Consider the following 18,088-nt stretch of genomic DNA (forward strand, 5'->3'; position numbering starts at 1 on the left):
GGTCAGCTGCACACGCTGGAGCCGGAAGCTTTTCAAGAGGAATCGTAAGAGTTGGAAGGGACACCCCCCCCCCACTCCAGGGTCATCTACCATAGTCCAACCCCCTGCAATGCAGGAATCTTTTCCCCTACGTGGAACTCGAACCCTGGACCCTGAGATTAAAAAGTCCCACGCTGAACCGACTGAGCTATGGGCGCAGACACACACTCAGGCCACATCCACGTCATATATTTCAAGCATTGTCATAGCACTTTGAACAGTCCTGACTTCCCCCAGAGGATCCTGGGAGCTGTAGTTTGTTAAGGGTGCCAAGCGTTTAAAGGTAAAGGTAAAGGGACCCCTGACCATTAGGTCCAGTTGTGGCCGACTCTGGGGTTGCGGCGCTCATCTCACTTTATTGGCCGAGGGAGCCGGCGTACAGCTTCCGGGTCATGTGGCCAGCATGACTAAGCCGCTTCTGGAGAAACCAGAGCAGCGCACGGAAACGCCATTTAGACTTCCTGCTGGAGCAGTACCTATGTATCTACTTGCACTGGTGTGCTTTCGAACTGCTAGGTTGGCAGGAGCTGGGACAGAGCAACGGGAGCTCACCCTGTCGCGGGGTTTCGAACCGCCGACCTTCTGATCGGCAAGCACTAGGCTCTGTGGTTTAGACCACAGGGCCACGCCACCCGCGTCCCGCCGAGCTTTGTTAGGAGGCTCCTATTCCCCTCACAGAGCTACAGTTCCCAGAAGGGACAGCCCATCCATGAGGCAAGGGGAGATAAATGGATCCTCAGCGGCAACAGATCCCAATGTAGATCTTTATTCCGCCCCCCTCTCCCTTGTTCCTGATGTAGATCTTAACTCATCCCTTCTTTTCCGGCAAAACACCATTTTGGGGTCTGCCTTGGGTGTAAAAATATATTGACCTGGCCTTGATTCCCTGAGTCATAAAATTATAAAGTTGGAAGGGACCCCGAGGGTCATTTAGTCCAACCCCGGCAATGCAAGAATCCTGCCCACAGCTCTGCCCCTGGGTGGGCTCGAACCACCAACCTTCTGCTTAACAGCAAGTCACACTGACCCCATTGTGCTGTCTTCAGATGGAACTCTGGGAATTGTAGCTCTGGTAAAGGAATAAGGGGCCTCTTAACAACTCCCAGCATCTTTAACAAACTACATTTCCCATGATTCTTTGGGGGAAGCCATGACTGTTTAAAGGGGCATAATAGCGCTTCAAATGTATGGTGCGGAAGGGGCCTTTAATCCAATTCCTGGCTTGCTCTTGTGCTTTTAACAGCTCGGTGTACAACAACAAAACATTGTACAAAGCCCTTCCATCTGCCTTGCATAAGGTTGTGAAACGGCCACAAAGACACCCACTCTGGCTCATTCCTGTGTCCACAGTGTCTTACGAAGAAAACCAGTGGAAGAAGCTTTCTTTCTCCCACGACTTTGAGCCAGCCTCTGCAGATTAAGCTGCGCAGGAGCTGGGGTGGTTAAAAAAAGCTGGCAATCCCAGCAAACCTCAAGCAAACTGAGCCATAGTTGCACCAAGTACTGCAATAAAAGAAGGAACCATTTTTACTGTTACGGACCTAAATTTGGGCAATAGGCTGCCAAACAAATGTGGCCTCTGCCATCAGGGGTCATCTAGTCCAACCCTCTGCAATGCAGGAATCTCAACTAAAGCATCCATGACTTAACTCTTGACAACAATTTTCATAGCCGAAATCATGCAGTCATTATTTCCCTTGATCACGTGTTGTATGAAGGAATACTTTCCTTGCTTTCCTCTGTGACCGTTCAATTTCCAAACAGCCCCAGGTTCTAATATAATCCGGGGAATATAATTCTACCTCTTCAAGGATGTTGCAAACCTTGATCAATCCCACTAGCACCAGCACGTCATCTCTCTGCTCACCAGCCCCAAGGGATCAGCTTATCCAACATAGGCCAATTAGATGATTTCAATTTCCTAGAAGAGCCAAGAAATGTCTATTCTGCCTTTGGCGTTGCAGCGTCTGTACTTTGGAACTCCCTGCCAATTGACACTGGGCAGATGCTATCACTGTATTCTTTCTTTGCCTATATAGACACAAGGTTGGTTGTTGTTGTTTATTAAATTTGTATATCTGAAGATCTTGGGGCAGTCCACAGCATAAAAATACAAAATAAAAACAAAAAATACATTAAAAAGCACATTTAAAAGGACATTGAATGTTAATCAGCCCAAGGCCTGGTTGAAGAGGAATGTTTTCGCCTGGTGTCTAAAGATGTATAATGAAGACATCAAGTGAGTCTCCCTGGCTAGAGCATTCCACAAGTGGGGAGCCATCGCAGAAAAGGCCCTGTTCTCAAGTTGCCACCTGGGTGGGGTGGGGGAAGGCATACAAAGAAGGGCCTCAGAGGATGATCACAGGGTCCAGGGCACTTCAAATGGGGAGAGGCAGTCCTTGAGGTTACATGGTTTATTGTTTTTCCTTGTTTTCGTATGTTTTTAACCGCTTGAAAATATTTTGTTTTTAACTGTATTTTTTATTACAGATGTGTTTGCCACCCTGGGATCCTTTGGGAGGAAAGATGGAAGATCAACATTTTCATTATAGGAAGAGCACTGCCAGAATCAAAGAGCTGGAATAGTCCTCCAAAATCATCTCGTCCAACTCTTTCTGCTGGTACAGGAAATTTAGGGAGAAGGTTCAATCATAGACGAGTTAAAACTGACCAAAGAAAACTGAGGAAAGCAAGGTCCAGAGACAGAAGGACCTGTATTTTACTAACGCGTGGGAAGAAGAGAGTTTGAACAGACTGAAAGGCTGGGAATCCACAATTTATTTATTGCAATGGACCTTTTGTGTTGTTTAGGATGGGCAAAGGAGATGCATAAAAGAAGTTAAACTGGGGTGTGTGTGGAAAGGAACGAGAGGAATTATCTGTCTAAAGGAGATGGGGAAAATAAGAACGCAAACATGAACTTAGGCACAGACAGCAGCAGCAGCGGCAGCACCCAAACACACAGTCCTGCCAGAGGCAGCCTCCCCAGACACACTCTGCCCTACTTCCAAAAATGGGACCTGCCCTTTGTCCCATGTCACAAGTCCGCCCCCAGAAAAGCGATGACTCCAGGTAACCTCCTGAGAACACAAAGGTGTCTTTGGCTTTTCCCAACAGCTGATTAGCAATACAAACTTGCCAACAGGGACAACCTCCTCTGCTGTCAGGGATTGGTACCAGAGGCATGTTTGACTACAACTCCCATAATTCCTGAGTATTGGCCAAGATAGCCAGGTGTTGATGGCAGCTGGAGCCCAGCGGCATATCGCTGGTTGGACTCCGGACAGATGAACAGTTCAACTTTGGATTGCAGGTGGATGGATTCCTTTTTAAATGTTCCCTCTCACTAAATAAATAATAATAATAATTGAAAAACCTCCCTGTGTGTAGTAAGCTAGTACAGCAATAAGACTGAGCTGCATCCCTGATGCACTAATCTTCTACCTGGAGATAAGATATTAACAATTTTTAAAATTTCATTTAATAAAATGTATATACTGCAAGGAAAAACCCCTCTAAGCAGTTCTCAACAATATTCAGTCGTTGAAATCATCTGTTAAGAAACAGTTAACAACAGGTATTAAAGTATTTAAAAGATTAAAATCAGCACTAGCTAGAAGGCAAGAGAACACATGCAACTTCTATAGGTCTGAAAAGGATTGCCTAAGCAAAACCATTTGAAGTGGGAGCTAAAAGGAGTTCAGCACTGGTGCCTGCCTGCTGTCAATAGGCAGGGAGTTCCAAAGTATAGCCATTAAACATGAGAAGGTTGATTTATTATAATTGTGGTATATTATGGGGCACCCATAACAAGCTGTGCTTGTTCTGTCAGTGTGTATATTTAGGATATTGTTCTAAAATGGAGTCTAAAGTACTACAATTCTACTTTGTCAGGACTGAAACCACAACTCTACCAACCAAGCAACAAGCCTATTTGATTAGCACCAAATCCATCCAACACAAACACACAAACACACACGCATCAAATTGGACACTCCCTCTCAGGCGCCTAATTCCAACTGCGTCCCGTAACACCCAGTGTTGCTCTTAGGTGCAGGTTGCAAAAGAGCCCTGCCAAATTACTGAGGGAGCATTAAAGACAGATTTATTATATTATAGAAACTAAGAGGTTTTTAGCTGTAATGCTTTAAGAGATATGAAAAAAAAAAGGTTAACAATTGGGTAAAAGTTTAATGGTAAGGATTTGCTGAACTAACAAACTGAACTGGAATACAAAGAAGGGAGGTACGAGGAGGTCCGGGGAAATAAGAGAAGGGAAGATAGGTTTGGAAAATCAATGTTTTTTTAACTGTTTTATTTTGTATGTTTCTTTTTTATTCTCTATTTTTTGCTATATTTTGTACTTTGTATTCTTTTTCTCTTTTTGTATTTCTTGAAACTTTAATAAATATTTAAATATATATATATATATATATTTCACAAGGGCAGGCAGATGAACCACTCTGGGAATTGTAGTTCTGTGATGCGAAACAGTCAAGCCCTCTTCCCAAAGAACTCGGTGAATTGTAGCTCTGTGGGAGGAATTGGGGTCTCCTATCAACTTTCAGCAGCCTTAGCAAACTACAGCTCCCAGGATCCTTTGGGGGAAGTCATGGCAGCTTATAGTGCTTTGATACTGCTTTAAATTTATGTGTAGATGGGGCTAAGGATCGAAGACCAGGCTGAGGTTCCCAGTATTTTTCTCAGATCTGGCCAATCCGTAGGGCTTTTACTGCCCACCAGTCAGAGTGGCTGGTGTTACACTGCCTGGCTGCACAGGCTCCAAACATCCTTATTTTGCTTTGAGAAGAGACGCTGCATTGGGGTGAGGTTATTTTAACTCTCGAACAATCTGCGTGTATTTTTATTTATGTGTTACACTTTTACTCAGCCCGTCCTCCAAGCAGCTTGAGGTGGCATGCATGCCTCTCCTCCCCTTTAATCTTCAAAACAACCCTGCGAGGTCGGTCCAACCAAGCCACAAATTCATGGCTGAATTTGAACCTGGGTCTCCCTGGTCCCAGCCTGACACTCTAACCATATAACCATTATCAACCCCTGTACCCGCTACCATTTCCCAAATCAAGGAAAGGCAGGGGACATTTGGCCCTCCAGATGTTGTTGGACTACAACTCCCATCATCCCTGGCCATGTCGCTAGGGATGATGGGAGTTGTAGTCCAAGGCCCCACAGGTTCTCCACCCCTGCATTATAGCCATGCTCTCATGTGGATGCAGATCCACAGACCCAGAGTCTCTCTGGTATCCTAACCTACTCAGTAACCATTTATTCAGGCAGCGAATGTTTATTTCCTTACTTATTGCATTTATATCCCACCTTTTCCTCCAAGGACCTCAAGGTGGCGTACAAAGTTCTCCCCCTCTCCATTCAGTCTCCGCAACAACCCTGTGAGGTAGTTTAAGGCGAGAGGCAGTGGCTTTCCCAAGGTCACCCAAGTGAGTTTCATGGCTGAGTGAGGGATTTGAACCTTCCTCTCCCAAGCCCTAGCCTGACATACTCTAACCAGAGCACCACCTTGGCGGAACCCCTTTGAGTGCCTCAGTTTTAAAACAAGTGTGATCCGATCTACGGTGACAAGAGATATCCTATTCCAGCATTCTGACATTTTTAAAAGAAAGGGAACTAGTATAAGCAGTGTGGCATAAGGACTGTGCAAGGGTTTGAATCCACATCTACCTACTGAAAGTTGAATGCCAGTACAGCGCACTGATTTCCAAAATGAAATATATCTGCATTTGTCAGGAATTTACCTGTATGGCAAGTGCGAATTTTCTGTCGTGGAACCATATCTTCTTTTGATTAACATGGGGGGCAGGGGTTAGATGTTTTTCTGGTCGGAACTGTTTTATTTTCCTTGGAGTATTTTCTCTCGCTTTACTCTTTACTCTCACTTACTGTGTATTTTGTGTTTTTATTTTTAATGCTGTGAACTGCCCTGAGATCTTTGGATGAAGGGCAGCATAATAATAATAACAGCAGCAGCAGCATAAGGGCAACAGTGAAGGACCACCAGGAATGCCTAAGGGGTCAGCAACCTTTTTCAGCCGTGGGCCGGTCCACCGTCCCTCAGACCATGTGGTGGGCCGGAATATATTTTTGGGGGATGGGGGAATGAATGACTTCCTATGCCCCACAAATAACCCAGAGATGCATTTTAAATAAAAAGACACATTCTACTCATGTAAAAACACGCTGATTCCCGGACCGTCCACGGGCCGGATTGAGGAGGCAAATGGGCTGCATCCGGCGCCCGGGCCTTAGGTTGCCTACCCCTGCCTTAGGCAGTGACCCTTTGCTGTATCAATAGCAGAGCTGGACTGAGGTTTGATGAGGCCCTAAGCTACTGAAGGTAATGGGGCCCTTTATATGTCCAGCTGTCCTTTGTCAACAACAAATTGTCACTGTTTTTTTGTGTTGAATATATGCTATACGGTAATTTATGGGCCTAATAGGTATCTAAAGCTATTTGCACATGTTGCCATACAACCATTCCATGTAGAATGTAGGCACCCTATATATGGAAATGAGCAAACCAGTGATATTTCAGGGAGCAGGCGAGAAGGCGGGGCCCATGACTTACATCATAGGAGCCTACACAACACAAAACACTGTTGCTGTACAGTGGTACCTCTGGTTAAGAACTTAATTCGTTCTGGAGGTCTGTTCTTAACCTGAAACTGTTCTTAACCTAAGATACCACTTTAGCTAATGGGGCCTCCCGCTGCTGTTGCGCCGCCACCACGCAATTTCTGTTCTCATCCTGAAGCAAAGTTCTTAACCTGAGGTACTATTTCTGGGTTAGCGGAGTCTGTAACCTGAAGCGTCTGTAACCCAAGGTACCACTGTATGTAGGTTTTATTTTATTTGTTTTTTTATGTTATATTTTGGAAATGTACATCCAGGTTTTTTTTCCTTTAAAAAAAATTTGGGGCCCCCAAGAGAGTGGGGCCCTAAGCTATAGCTTGTTTAGCTTATACACAAATCTGGCACTGATCAATAGGGGCTTTATATTATTCTACCCTTGTTCTCACCTGGGAAGTTCTGGAAGCAGGATGAACACTAGACATCACCAAAAAAAAAAAAAAAAAGATGGCAAAAAGACAACAGGAAGTGGCATAAAATTTGCACGTGGTAATTTATGAGCATAGATCATGGAATCATAGAATTGTGAAGTTGGAAGGGAGCCTGAGGATCATCGAGTCCCAACCCCCTGCAATCCAGTAATATGCAGCTGCCCCATATGGGGATCAAACCTGCGACCTTGGTGTAATCAACACCATGCTCTAAGCAACTGAGCTATCCATTTAGATGTCCATTTGGAAATAGTTGCACCTCACCACAGTGGGGAAGCCCAGCACCTGCTGAGTCTGCTATCCAGGTGCTTTCTGTGGGAGCAGTGGAATCCATTTATTTGTTGCCATTCCTGTTCCTTTGCAAAATATTTGCACAAGCTGCCCAGAGATTCTGAGACAGGCCAGTCTCAGAGCACTACAACTCCCATTGTCTTCAGCCACTGGCAATGCTGGCAGAGGCTGATAGGAGTTCAACAACAGATGGGGGGGCACATCATCTGCATTCCCCCCCCCATGCATGGGAACAGCTGGCCTGTCATACCTTCCCATAGGACAGTGTTTCCCAAACTTGGGCCTCCAGCTGTTTTTGGACTACAACTCCCATCATCCCTGGCTAGCAAGACTAGTGTCAGAGATGATGGAAATTGCTGTCAGAAAACAGCTGGGGACTCAAGTTTGGGAAATACTGGACTACAACTTCCATAATCCATCACCACTGGTCCTGCGAGGTAGGGATGATGGGAGTTATAGTCCAACAGTGACTGGAGGACCCAAGTTGGAGAAACACTGTCATGGAACCTGTGGTGGTGTGGCCTGCGGATCGGGTGGGCTGGGAGACTCCCAACAGCCAGTTAGAGGCCTGAAGGGCCCCATTTGGCCCCTGGACCTGAGATTCAACATCCCTGTTACACAGGCTTAGCCTTTCATGCATTAGACCAGGGGTCAGCAACCTTTTTCAGCCATGGGCCAGTCCACCGTCCCTCAGACCACGTGGTGGGCCGGACTATATTTTTTGGGAGAAATGAACAAATTCCTATGCCCCACAAATAACCCAGAGATGCATTTTAAATAAAAGCACACGTTCTACTTGTGTAAAAACACCAGGCAGGCCCCACAAATAACCCAGAGATGCATTTTAAATAAAAGCACACATTCTACTCGTGTAAAAACACCAGGCAGGCCCCACAAATAACCCAGAGATGCATTTTAAATAAAAGCACACATTCTACTCATGTAAAAACACGATGGTTCCCGGACCGTCCGCGGGCCGGATTGAGAAGGCGATTGGGCAGCTCCCGGCCCGCGGGCCTTAGGTTGCCTACCCCTGCATTAGGAAACGGTAAGCATGTCTTTTCCCAAGGCAGTAATATCAGAGCTGGCCCACCCATGAGGCAGGTTGAAGCACCGGCCTCAGGCGGCAGATGTGCAAGACTGCTTCTGGCATGCGGCACTGCCACCCAAATTGTGGGACACCCTGGCTCTTGCTGAGTTCTGCAAGAGGGGAGAGGGCATTCTGGCAGCCCCAGAAGTGGTGGTGGGGCAGCAGTAGGGGGGCAACGGGGGGCACTTCCGTGTTTCGCCTCAGGTGGCAAAATGGGATGGGCCCTTTCCCTGACTGCAACTATATCCTAACTCCAAAGCAAGAACTAATGCGCCCCTTAAGCTCTCAGAGCACTGGAGCAGTCTCGCCTCTTATGCAATGAGTCGCAGCCTTGGGTATTGTTCCCTGATCCTTAGGAACTATTACAACAACCATGCACAGTAGACCAGTGTTGCTACTTCCACAGTATATTTTGTTTTATGTATTTAGGTGATACTTTTTTTAACCGCCCTTTGCACAAGTTGCAAGACAGATTGCAACCAAGTCCAATAAGATTAAAAAAACGGATCTGTAAGATTACGCAGCCCTTAAGACACAGGAACTCATTAGCAATCATTTATCTTATCAGGTCTCTCCACCTCCAAAACCCTGCCCCCAAAAGGTGCGTCTTAAGCAGGTACCTAAAACCACGAAGAGATGGTGCTAGGTGTACCTGAGGAGGGAGCTCCACATGTGAGGAGCCAACACTGAAAAGGCCCCAATACCATGTACTTCATTCTCAATTGGTTCAACAGTCAATCCCTCTTCACAGGGACCTCTGGGAATCGTAGTTCTGAAGAGGGAAACAGGCCTCTTAACAGCCTGCAGCACCCTTCAATAAGCTACAGCTCCCAGAATTCTTTGGGAAGCCATGACTGTTTAAAGTGGTGTCGGGGTGCTTTAGATGTACTCCATGTTAACGGTGTTAAGTTAATGTGCTTAATTAATGAAAAATCATTATTGACATTTATTAAGGATTATAAACTTCTTATGGACTTTTCTGCTTGAAAGAGAAAATATACTTGTAATATCTGGATCTGAAGATTGAAAAATTATTGGCTTATATAAAATATAATAGTTGGAGGTCAATGAGTGAATACTATCTTTAGCTAACGGACAGAGAATCAGAAGCCTTTTTCTTTTCCCATCGTCTTTTCTTACTCCTTTTCTCTCTTTGCTTCTGTTCTTTTTAAGATTAGATTTCGAAAGTATTCTTTTTACTCAGGTGTATTATGAAAAGATGCTTTGTATTGGGTAGGAACTTTTCTCTCTCTTTTGGTAAGTTATCAGTGAAACTGGACCTAAACCTGAAAAACTGTATATGCCTCCAGGTCGGGACCCGCCCTCTTTGCACTTTGTAACGCGACATTAAAAGCACCATAGCATTACTAAGAGATGCTTATACAGCTGCACACACAAGAGGTGAGCTTTGCACGAAAACCCCGCAACGCTGGCACGGGACGGTTTTGCAAAGGCGCAGTCGAGGCAGAGAAGGGGTGGGCGGGCAAGACGGTGGAGTGCAATCATAGGAGACGACAACCAGGGCTAAAGTCCCTTCGGCCCCCCAATAAAATATTTGAGGGGACCGGGGCACCCCCCCCCAAGTTGATGTGCATTGCCTTTGTGCGCACCGCGTCTTGGGATCCATTCTGGGGGGCGAGGCCTACCTGGGCCTCCCCAATATTTTATTCAAGTTGTCACCCTTGGGTGCAAGCCAAGCCTAGTTGCACAACCCAAACCTTGCACATCAAGGGGCTGCGAGAGCGCAGGAGCCGCGGAGCGTCGCCCCAGCGCGCAAACCTCGGCGCCTCGCGAAAGGCGCGCTGAACTTTCTTCCGAAAGAGGGAATGACCGACAGTAACCCGAGGCGTGACGTCAGCCTCCCCCTCCCCTCTCTCTCACACACAGACGGGGGGGAGTGGGCGGGGCGTTTAGCCTTAGCAGCTGGCTACCCGCCAGGGACACGGGAAGGCGGTGGATTTCTGGATATTATATTTGCAATCTCTCATGCTCCTTGTGACTCCCTTTTGCAAAGCCAGCGATCCTCCGTCCTCCCACAAATGCACCCGGCGTGATGTTGCCATGGGGAAAAGGCGGTGGTAAGCGGGGTACAAAAGCACATGGCTCGCGAAGGCAAGAGTGGGGGGGTGGGATCCGTTCAAGGGATCCCGTCACCCAAGGAGAAACGGATCCCTCGGCGGGAGAGGAGCAGGCTCGTGCCTACACACACGCTCCCAAAACTCTCACTTCTCAGGCGCGCGCGCTCAGGACGCGCTCGCTTCATCCAAACTGGTTAGGAAAAAGGATTTGAGAAATATTGCACACATTTCTGCAATTCAGGCTCTAATTTGGAAGTTCACTTTTGCTGAAATCACAGGCTGTCTGGATATTTATATATCTTGGCAAAAGGGCACTTTTGGAAAGAATAATAATAAACAACAAATGCACTCCCTTTGCACAGAAATTAGGACCCTCGTCCCAAACCACAGATCCCGACTTTAACTCAAGCAAGAAAGGGCTTCCACCATGATGCAAGACCCCATTTTTTTTGCAGGTACCAACTGGGCAAAAGCTGCTTCCCTTCTCCCCGGTTGGCACCGTGAGAAACAGCCCCCCCCCCGCTCCCCCTACCCTGTACCCACCGTCAATGTCGCTCAGCAGAGCCGTGTCAATCTCGCTGGATTCATGGAGAGTCAGCGAAGGGTCCAAGCCGTCCAAAGACGCCTCTTCGAAGGCGAGGTTGTTCATCTCGGCCACGACGCGCACAACCCCCTCCTTAGAGAAACCCCCTCCACGCACGCACCCCTACCCTACCCACCCCGCGGGCAGGCCAAAAATAAGTTGATTTTAAAAATAAAAATATGTGGAACTGAATAATCTAGAGGAGCTTGGATGACAGGCTGGGAGGAGGAAGCGCCTTCCTTAGGCTGCCGGGGACTCCGCGCAAAGAGAAGCCATCTGCGCATCGGGAAGCCAAGCGGCCCGGCGTTTATGGGCTGGTGGCTCCTAGCTGCCTGCTGCTGGCTGCCATCCTCACGTCCATAACAGGCTCTGTAAGGTGGAGGGAGAGCAAGTTGCGAAGGGGAGCTCAAACCTGCTACTGGGAGGGAGAGCAGGGGGAGGAGCCTCCGCTTTGGGGAACGCCCCCTGGCTCTCTTGATTGGCAGCCCCCTGCAGTTCCCGGGAAGTGAACTGGCTGGCCGGCCCGCCTCCCCCACATGGACGGGAGGGGTGTGCGGGACACAACAACACCGGCGGCAAGAGTCCCAGGCTCCGCTTACTTAGCAGGAAATCTGGCCCGCTTGGATTGGGGATCACTTCCGAGCAAATGTTGACACGGTTGCAGGCTCAGTGTTGGAGGAGGAGGAAGGCTTTGGAGCAGCTGAAAAGGGAAATTCAACACGTCGTGTCCTCCCCCCCACCCCCACCATGCATGCCCAGAAAGTTGCACCTGATGAATTTCTGCCTGTTGCGCACAAAGGGGGTTAGGTGAGGGACAGTAGGATGGTCTGATCAAGGGGACCCCAGAAGGCTCAGGAACCCAAGGATGTGCAATTTGGAAAGGGGGGGGGGGTATTTGACACCACCTTGCATCATTTTGCAAGAAGAATTATTATTATTATTATTACATTTATATCCCAGTTTTTCCCCCAAAGAGTTCAAGGTGGCACACATGGTTCTCTGCTTTATACACTTAATCAGTGCAACAACCCTGTAGTGTAGGTTAGGCTAAGAGGCAGTGACTGGCGCAGTGTCATACCCGGTGGGCTTCATGGCTGAGTGGGGAGCTGAATTCTGCTCTCCTGGTCTGACACTCAACTCTCAACCACACCGTTGGTAACAGTAGATTAACTTCAGCATAACTGGTTTTTTTATATAAAGGAAACAATGCACGAGGTTACTTATTTAAAAGGATTTGTTTATGCACCCTTAAAGATATTACACCCGTGCAATTTTTAAAACATACTAATAACGAGCTGAGTTTCTCGCATTGCAGGGGTTCCTTCGAACTACAATTCTGTGATTCTATGAACTAAAGAGAAACAATGGAACTGGAAATCGTCCAACCAACCACTGCTTAAAATAAAAAGAGTTGGATCCAGACTTCAGTCATTATTGGGGTAGACCCATTGGGTAATTTACCCAACTAAGTCATATTTAGAATGGGTCTTCTCCGAGTATGATTAACCCTAGATATTCACCACTGAAATTAAGGGCGTTTGATAAAAATTAACCATCCCATTTATTGCAAAGGGTCTGCGCTAAGAATGGCAAACAGCGTAATTCTCACCCTGTCCACTCAGAAGTTCCCCTTGATCGAATTGGTCAGAGCCACCCCTCAGCTTACCTAGGTAGCCAGATGTTTAGCCAATGTCAAATCTGCTAAAGGTGGCTTTTTTACTACAATTAAGGTTGTTCCTATATCCTCTTTGCAGGGTAGATGGCAAAATTAGTCAGGGCTCCTGCACCATTGATAATTGCTCAGAAGAGGGAATTTCAGCACAGGATATACCTGCAGAAACTGTCTCTTCTACACATCTGTTTAAAGGTACAAGAGCACAGAAGAGATGGACTATATATATATATATATATATATATATGGTGTGTGTGGGTGTAATATCATTCAATTAGGGGTTGGAGTAGATCATCCTCAGCGTCCATTCCATCTCTACAATTTTATTCTATACAAATAAAGAGTTAAACTACACCCAAAGCTTTTTTTAAAAGAAAACAAGCAAGCAAATAAAGCAGAAATTAACTTTTGGAACTCACTGCTGGAGGATGTGGCTATAGCCACTACCTTAGATGACTTTATAGGGGGACAAAGGGAAACCAGCAATAAAACGTAATGATCAGGGGCAATCAGAATAAGGGCCACTAACTGACCGCTGATTCAGGACTTTAAATTGTGCTCTTATATCAAATTTCCTTTTCTGCGTATACTGTAATGTTTTACTGTTGCTATGGCCATTGGCTAATGTGAATAAAGTTTTATCTATCTAAAAAACAAAACAAAAAAACATTGCAATGTCCCTCCTCAAGGAGTCAAATAAGCATGCCTGCTTCCAGCATATTCCATTTCACTGCTTTATGGTCCTGCTGTTCCGAGGTAGACTGCCTCTGAACATGATGCTCTGCTGCAAGGGTGGGGAAAACTCTTTCATCTCAATGGCCACATTCTCTTCTGGGCAACATTGGCTTGGGGCGGGGGTCAGTTACCTGCCAGTGGTGGGCAGGGCCAGAGGCAACAGGTGGGTTTTGCTTTGATAGTGTCAGCTAGTTTTACGGTCCACTGTCACGCCCTTCTTCACAGAGAAAGAGGAGTTGTCAGTCACTGGGTATCATTTATTATAATAGGATGGCATTTTATTCAGAGGCAGTCTACCTGAAGAGTAGCTGTAGAGGACAAAGAGCAGCAGAAAGAGATTTGCCTTTATGGCATCAATTTGGCCTAGATGAGATTTTCAACTTGTGTGCAGATAGGGTCTCACTTGATTGAATGCTCCTTTAAATCAGTAATCATCATCATCTGTGCTCATAGAAGATTAGCTGCTCAAGGAGAAGAGCATCTTCCTGTCGCGCTACTTTTCTATGTGCAGGGATATCTTTTAAGGTGGAAGCCTGCAGTCATTCAAACCCCAGCCTTCAGTCTTAAGTGGAAAGACCCAGGCAGAGTCTCCTCAGTGAGAAGTTGGCCCCAAACTTAAATAGAATTACTTGCGAGTACCAAATTGGCCTAGGATTTAAATATGTGATGTTGTAGAATACTATGGATAAAAGTTAAAATGAAAAGAAAGAAAGATGTTAATTGGACTAAGTAAATTTTATGTAAAATTAGTTTGGGAAAACTGCTACAATGATTTATATGGAAATTCAGCCAGGGGAAGTCGAAGAAGTCATCTAACAATGTTAACTAAAGTGGAATTTCTATAGTTAGGATATATGTCTGTCTGTTTGTTTGTTTGTTTGTTTGTTCTTTGATGTTTTCTTTTTATGTTTGATGATATGTTTGTTTTAAAATTTGGAAAATTTAATTAAAATTATTGGGGGGGGGGAGAGAAGCTGGCCACATTCTGAACATGTGAGTAGTGAAGGTCCTTCTCCTACTTTCTGCCCACAGTGCCTGAAATTCAGAGGTAGACTGCATTAGGTCATGCAGGTTCCATTTAGCTCTCATAAACAACAGGCCTCATCTTTCTCCCCTAATTAATATGTCCGTTTTTTTAAGCCACCCAGACTTAATCTTTTACTTCCTTGCAGGGCTGTTTATCGTTGCACGCACAAACGTGCCTTCTGCGATCAGGATCTCCCTGGAAGCAAACAAACAAAAAGGCAGGGAAAGAGTTAAATCTTGTTCCGCTCGTGTGGGCGGGGCCGTGCTACGACCTCAGCCAATCGTCTGCGGCCAAGGCAGGAATGCCCCCGCGGGAAAGCTTAGTTGAGCAAGCGGGGAAACACCTCCAGTAGTGCCAGTCGGCTCAGCCAATGGCAGCGCGGCTCCGCAGTGGAGTGATTTCGCGTCACAGCCCAGGCTCTAGGATTACATCATGGGGGCGGGGATTCCCCTCCTCCACGTGGAGAGGAAGGCGAGGAGCTGCCAAAGTCAGAGTTGACGTGGGGGGCGGAGTTAAGGATTTAAAGGAGCCGCTCAGGTTCGGTTCCCCGTTGTTTGTGGACGGAAACGGGAGCTTTGTGTTAAATATCCTGCAGCGCAGGGACTTAACCAGGTGACCAGATTTAAAAGGGGGGAAAACAACAGGCTCTTGCACAACCATGTAAGCCGTACCTGCTGAAATTTCTTCTATTAAGGAAAGAATATTACTAATAAAATAATATTATTTTATGAAATAATATTAAAACGTGCATCAACACTCCCCGTTTCATAGCTGCCTGCCGCCGCGAAGCATAAATCTCCGGGTGTTTTATTTTTTTTACTTTAAGGGGTCTTGCCGGGCACGCAAGAATTCCTCTGCACATGAGCAGAAAGCTTTTCCTTCTAGTATGCACACTGGGCGGGAGTGGGGTGCCAACTTTCCCCAGCTGCATGGAACAGAGTAAGCCTGTAGGTGAAGGTTTCCCTCACTGCTGCAGCTGCGTGCTAGGAAAAGCAGCACCTGTTGGATTCCTGCCTTGCAGAGGGGTGAAGTCAAACCTGCTGCATTGGCAACACCAAAGTGACCTCTCCAGGGCGCAAGCCTGGGCAGGGAGTACAGAGGGCATGGGCCACCCAGACGACAAGACCCCCCACCTCAACCTCGCTGGTGTGGTCCAAAGGAACGCGGAGCAAGACATTTGGTACCAGCTGGCTTCCGGAGTTGGCGGGAGGAGGAGTGCAAGGCGCCATTCAACTGCCTTAGGGACTCCACTCCGGATCTGTTTATTTTACTAATTTTCTTATCCTGAAGATACCCCGCAAGGAAGCGGGAAGGTTTAGGTCTAGGATCAGCGTTGTCCTTCTCCTAGATGGGCTACTTTCCCAGGTGGAATCCGCTGGAACCTGTCTTCGCACGCAGGGCAAGTCCCTAACTCATCGAGGGTTGGTTAGAGACCCATCGGCTACCGTCACCTGGTTAAGCTGACCAGTGGAAGCCATTCCCATTCTGGGGCTGCTGTCGCCTGCTGACAGCTTCAGGGAGCCACAGGTGTAGATTTTATTTATATTTTGAATTTCTTTTTAGATGAATTTCTTTTTTTATTGACTTTTATAGATAACTGTAAATGCATAGTTTATTTAAGAATAAACTAAGAACTAACTTAGTTGGTCTTAAAGGTGCTACTGGAAGGATTTTTTTTATTTTGACTATGGCAGACCAACACAGCTACCTATCTGTAACTGCATAGTTTATGTAAAACACTGAAAGCAGCAGCTAAAATTGAGCTGTTTTGCAAGTTTCAGTGGAAACTAGCTGGTGCTATTGGAGCAGCCAAGAATGTTGCTGCAGTTCCCAAGCGCCCGCAACCAGCTAGCTGCTGGGTGCTTGGAAAGTGCTGCACAATGGATGGGAGGAACTACCTGGCAATCACTGTATGTTATGACATCTGATCATTGACAGGTAGGTTCTCCACCCCAGCTGTAGATTGCAGGCTCCTTGGGGCAGGGGCCTACCCACACCTTCTTTGTAAAGCTGTTGTGTACACGGATGGCACTACTGCCGTCAATCGCTTTGTTCTCGCTGTGTGTGGAATTTGCAAAACCCATGTTCCTTTCCACAGTTTTCTGCTCTGTCAGAGCAAGTTTCCTCCCAAACAGAAGCTGGCACTGTATTTTACTAGAATGTTGTGGCAGACAAAAGGCCGCAGGAGGCACATGATGCGCTGGAAAGAACAGCAGTAAACAAGGCTACAAAGCCAATAGACAGAAGTCACTGGGCTGGGCAGTCACATTGCAGCTGGTGCTCATGCAGACCAAGGACATCTTCACACCATCCATTTAAAGCACTGCAGCTCCACCTTGAGCAGTCCCGCTTTTCGCTAAAGAACTCTAGGAGCTGTAGTTTCTTACGGGTGCAGAGAGTTGTTAGGAGGCCCCTATTCCTCTTATGAAGGGACATGGGTGGCGCTGTGGCCTAAAACCACAGAGCCTCTTGGGCTTGCCGATCAGAAGGTCGGTGGTTTGAATCCCCGCGACAGGGTGAGATCCTGTTGCTCAGTCCTAGCTCCTGCCAACCTAGCAGTTCGAAAGCACCTCAAAGTGCAAGTAGATAAATAGGTACTGCTCAGGCGGGAAGGTAAATGGTGTTTCTGGGCGCTGCTCTGGTTTCAGTGTTCCGTTACGCCAGAAGTGGCTTAGTCATTCTGGCCATATTACCCGGGAAAACTGTCTGCGGACAAACGCCAGCTTCCTCGGCCAGTAAAGCGAGATGAGCGCCACAACCAACCCCAGAGTCGTCTGCAACTGGACTTAACTGTCAGGGGTCCTTTACCTTTTTTATTCCTCTTACAGAGCTACAACTTCCAGAGTTTCCTGTTAAAAGGGTTTGTTAAACCACACTGGGAAATGTAACTATAATTGGGACATTGGGGGGGGGGATACATTTAAAGAATTATGTTACCCCCTTAAACAGCCATGGCCTTCTTCCCAAAGAATTATGGGAGCTGTAGTTTCTGAAGGACGCTGAGAGTTGTTAAGAGACTCCCTATTCTCATCACAGAACCAGTGCTTTTCTTTCTGGGGTCACTCAAGGGTACACAGCACCGGCACTTCTTTTTCTAGAAGGAAAGCACAGCAAAGAAATACAATTCCCAGAGTCTCATAGGAAGAGGGACTTTTTTGCTAAACCACTCATGGGAGAAATAAATGAATAGCAGATTCCGATTCGTCTCCCAGAGCGGCTTAACAGTCAGTTCCTCTTGATAGGAAACTCTGGGAATTTTTTTTAAAAAAATGCTTAAAATGTTAGCAGGTTTCATTCAGCTGCTTAACATCAATGAAAAGTGGGCAGCAGAGCAGGCCTTTTGCAATTTAATCGGACATATTTTTCTGCACCGCCTACGTTAAGTAACACTCCTGTTTGCAATACTCCTACCTTCATTCCAATGAGAATTCTTTGAGTACTTTGAAACAGGAGGGGAGAAATGACCTGGAACCTGGTTG

The 18,088-nt window shown here is 46.6% G+C and overlaps 1 protein-coding gene across 1 annotated transcript in view; it reads right to left on the reverse strand.

Annotated features, from left to right (window-relative positions):
- The window catches only part of SREBF1 (sterol regulatory element binding transcription factor 1), a 44,660-nt gene extending 33,066 nt beyond the window's left edge, over positions 1-11,594 (reverse strand). Inside the window, exon 1 of the mRNA XM_080980962.1 lies at positions 11,136-11,594. Coding sequence (XP_080837088.1) covers positions 11,136-11,241 — 106 coding nt within the window. The 5' untranslated portion in view covers positions 11,242-11,594. The remainder of the gene's footprint in view (positions 1-11,135) is intronic.
- Between the last annotated feature and the right edge of the window lie 6,494 nt (positions 11,595-18,088).

This window comes from Podarcis pityusensis (genome assembly GCF_964106645.2).
Source record: "Podarcis pityusensis genome assembly, chromosome: 14".
Taxonomy (NCBI): domain Eukaryota; kingdom Metazoa; phylum Chordata; class Lepidosauria; order Squamata; family Lacertidae; genus Podarcis; species Podarcis pityusensis.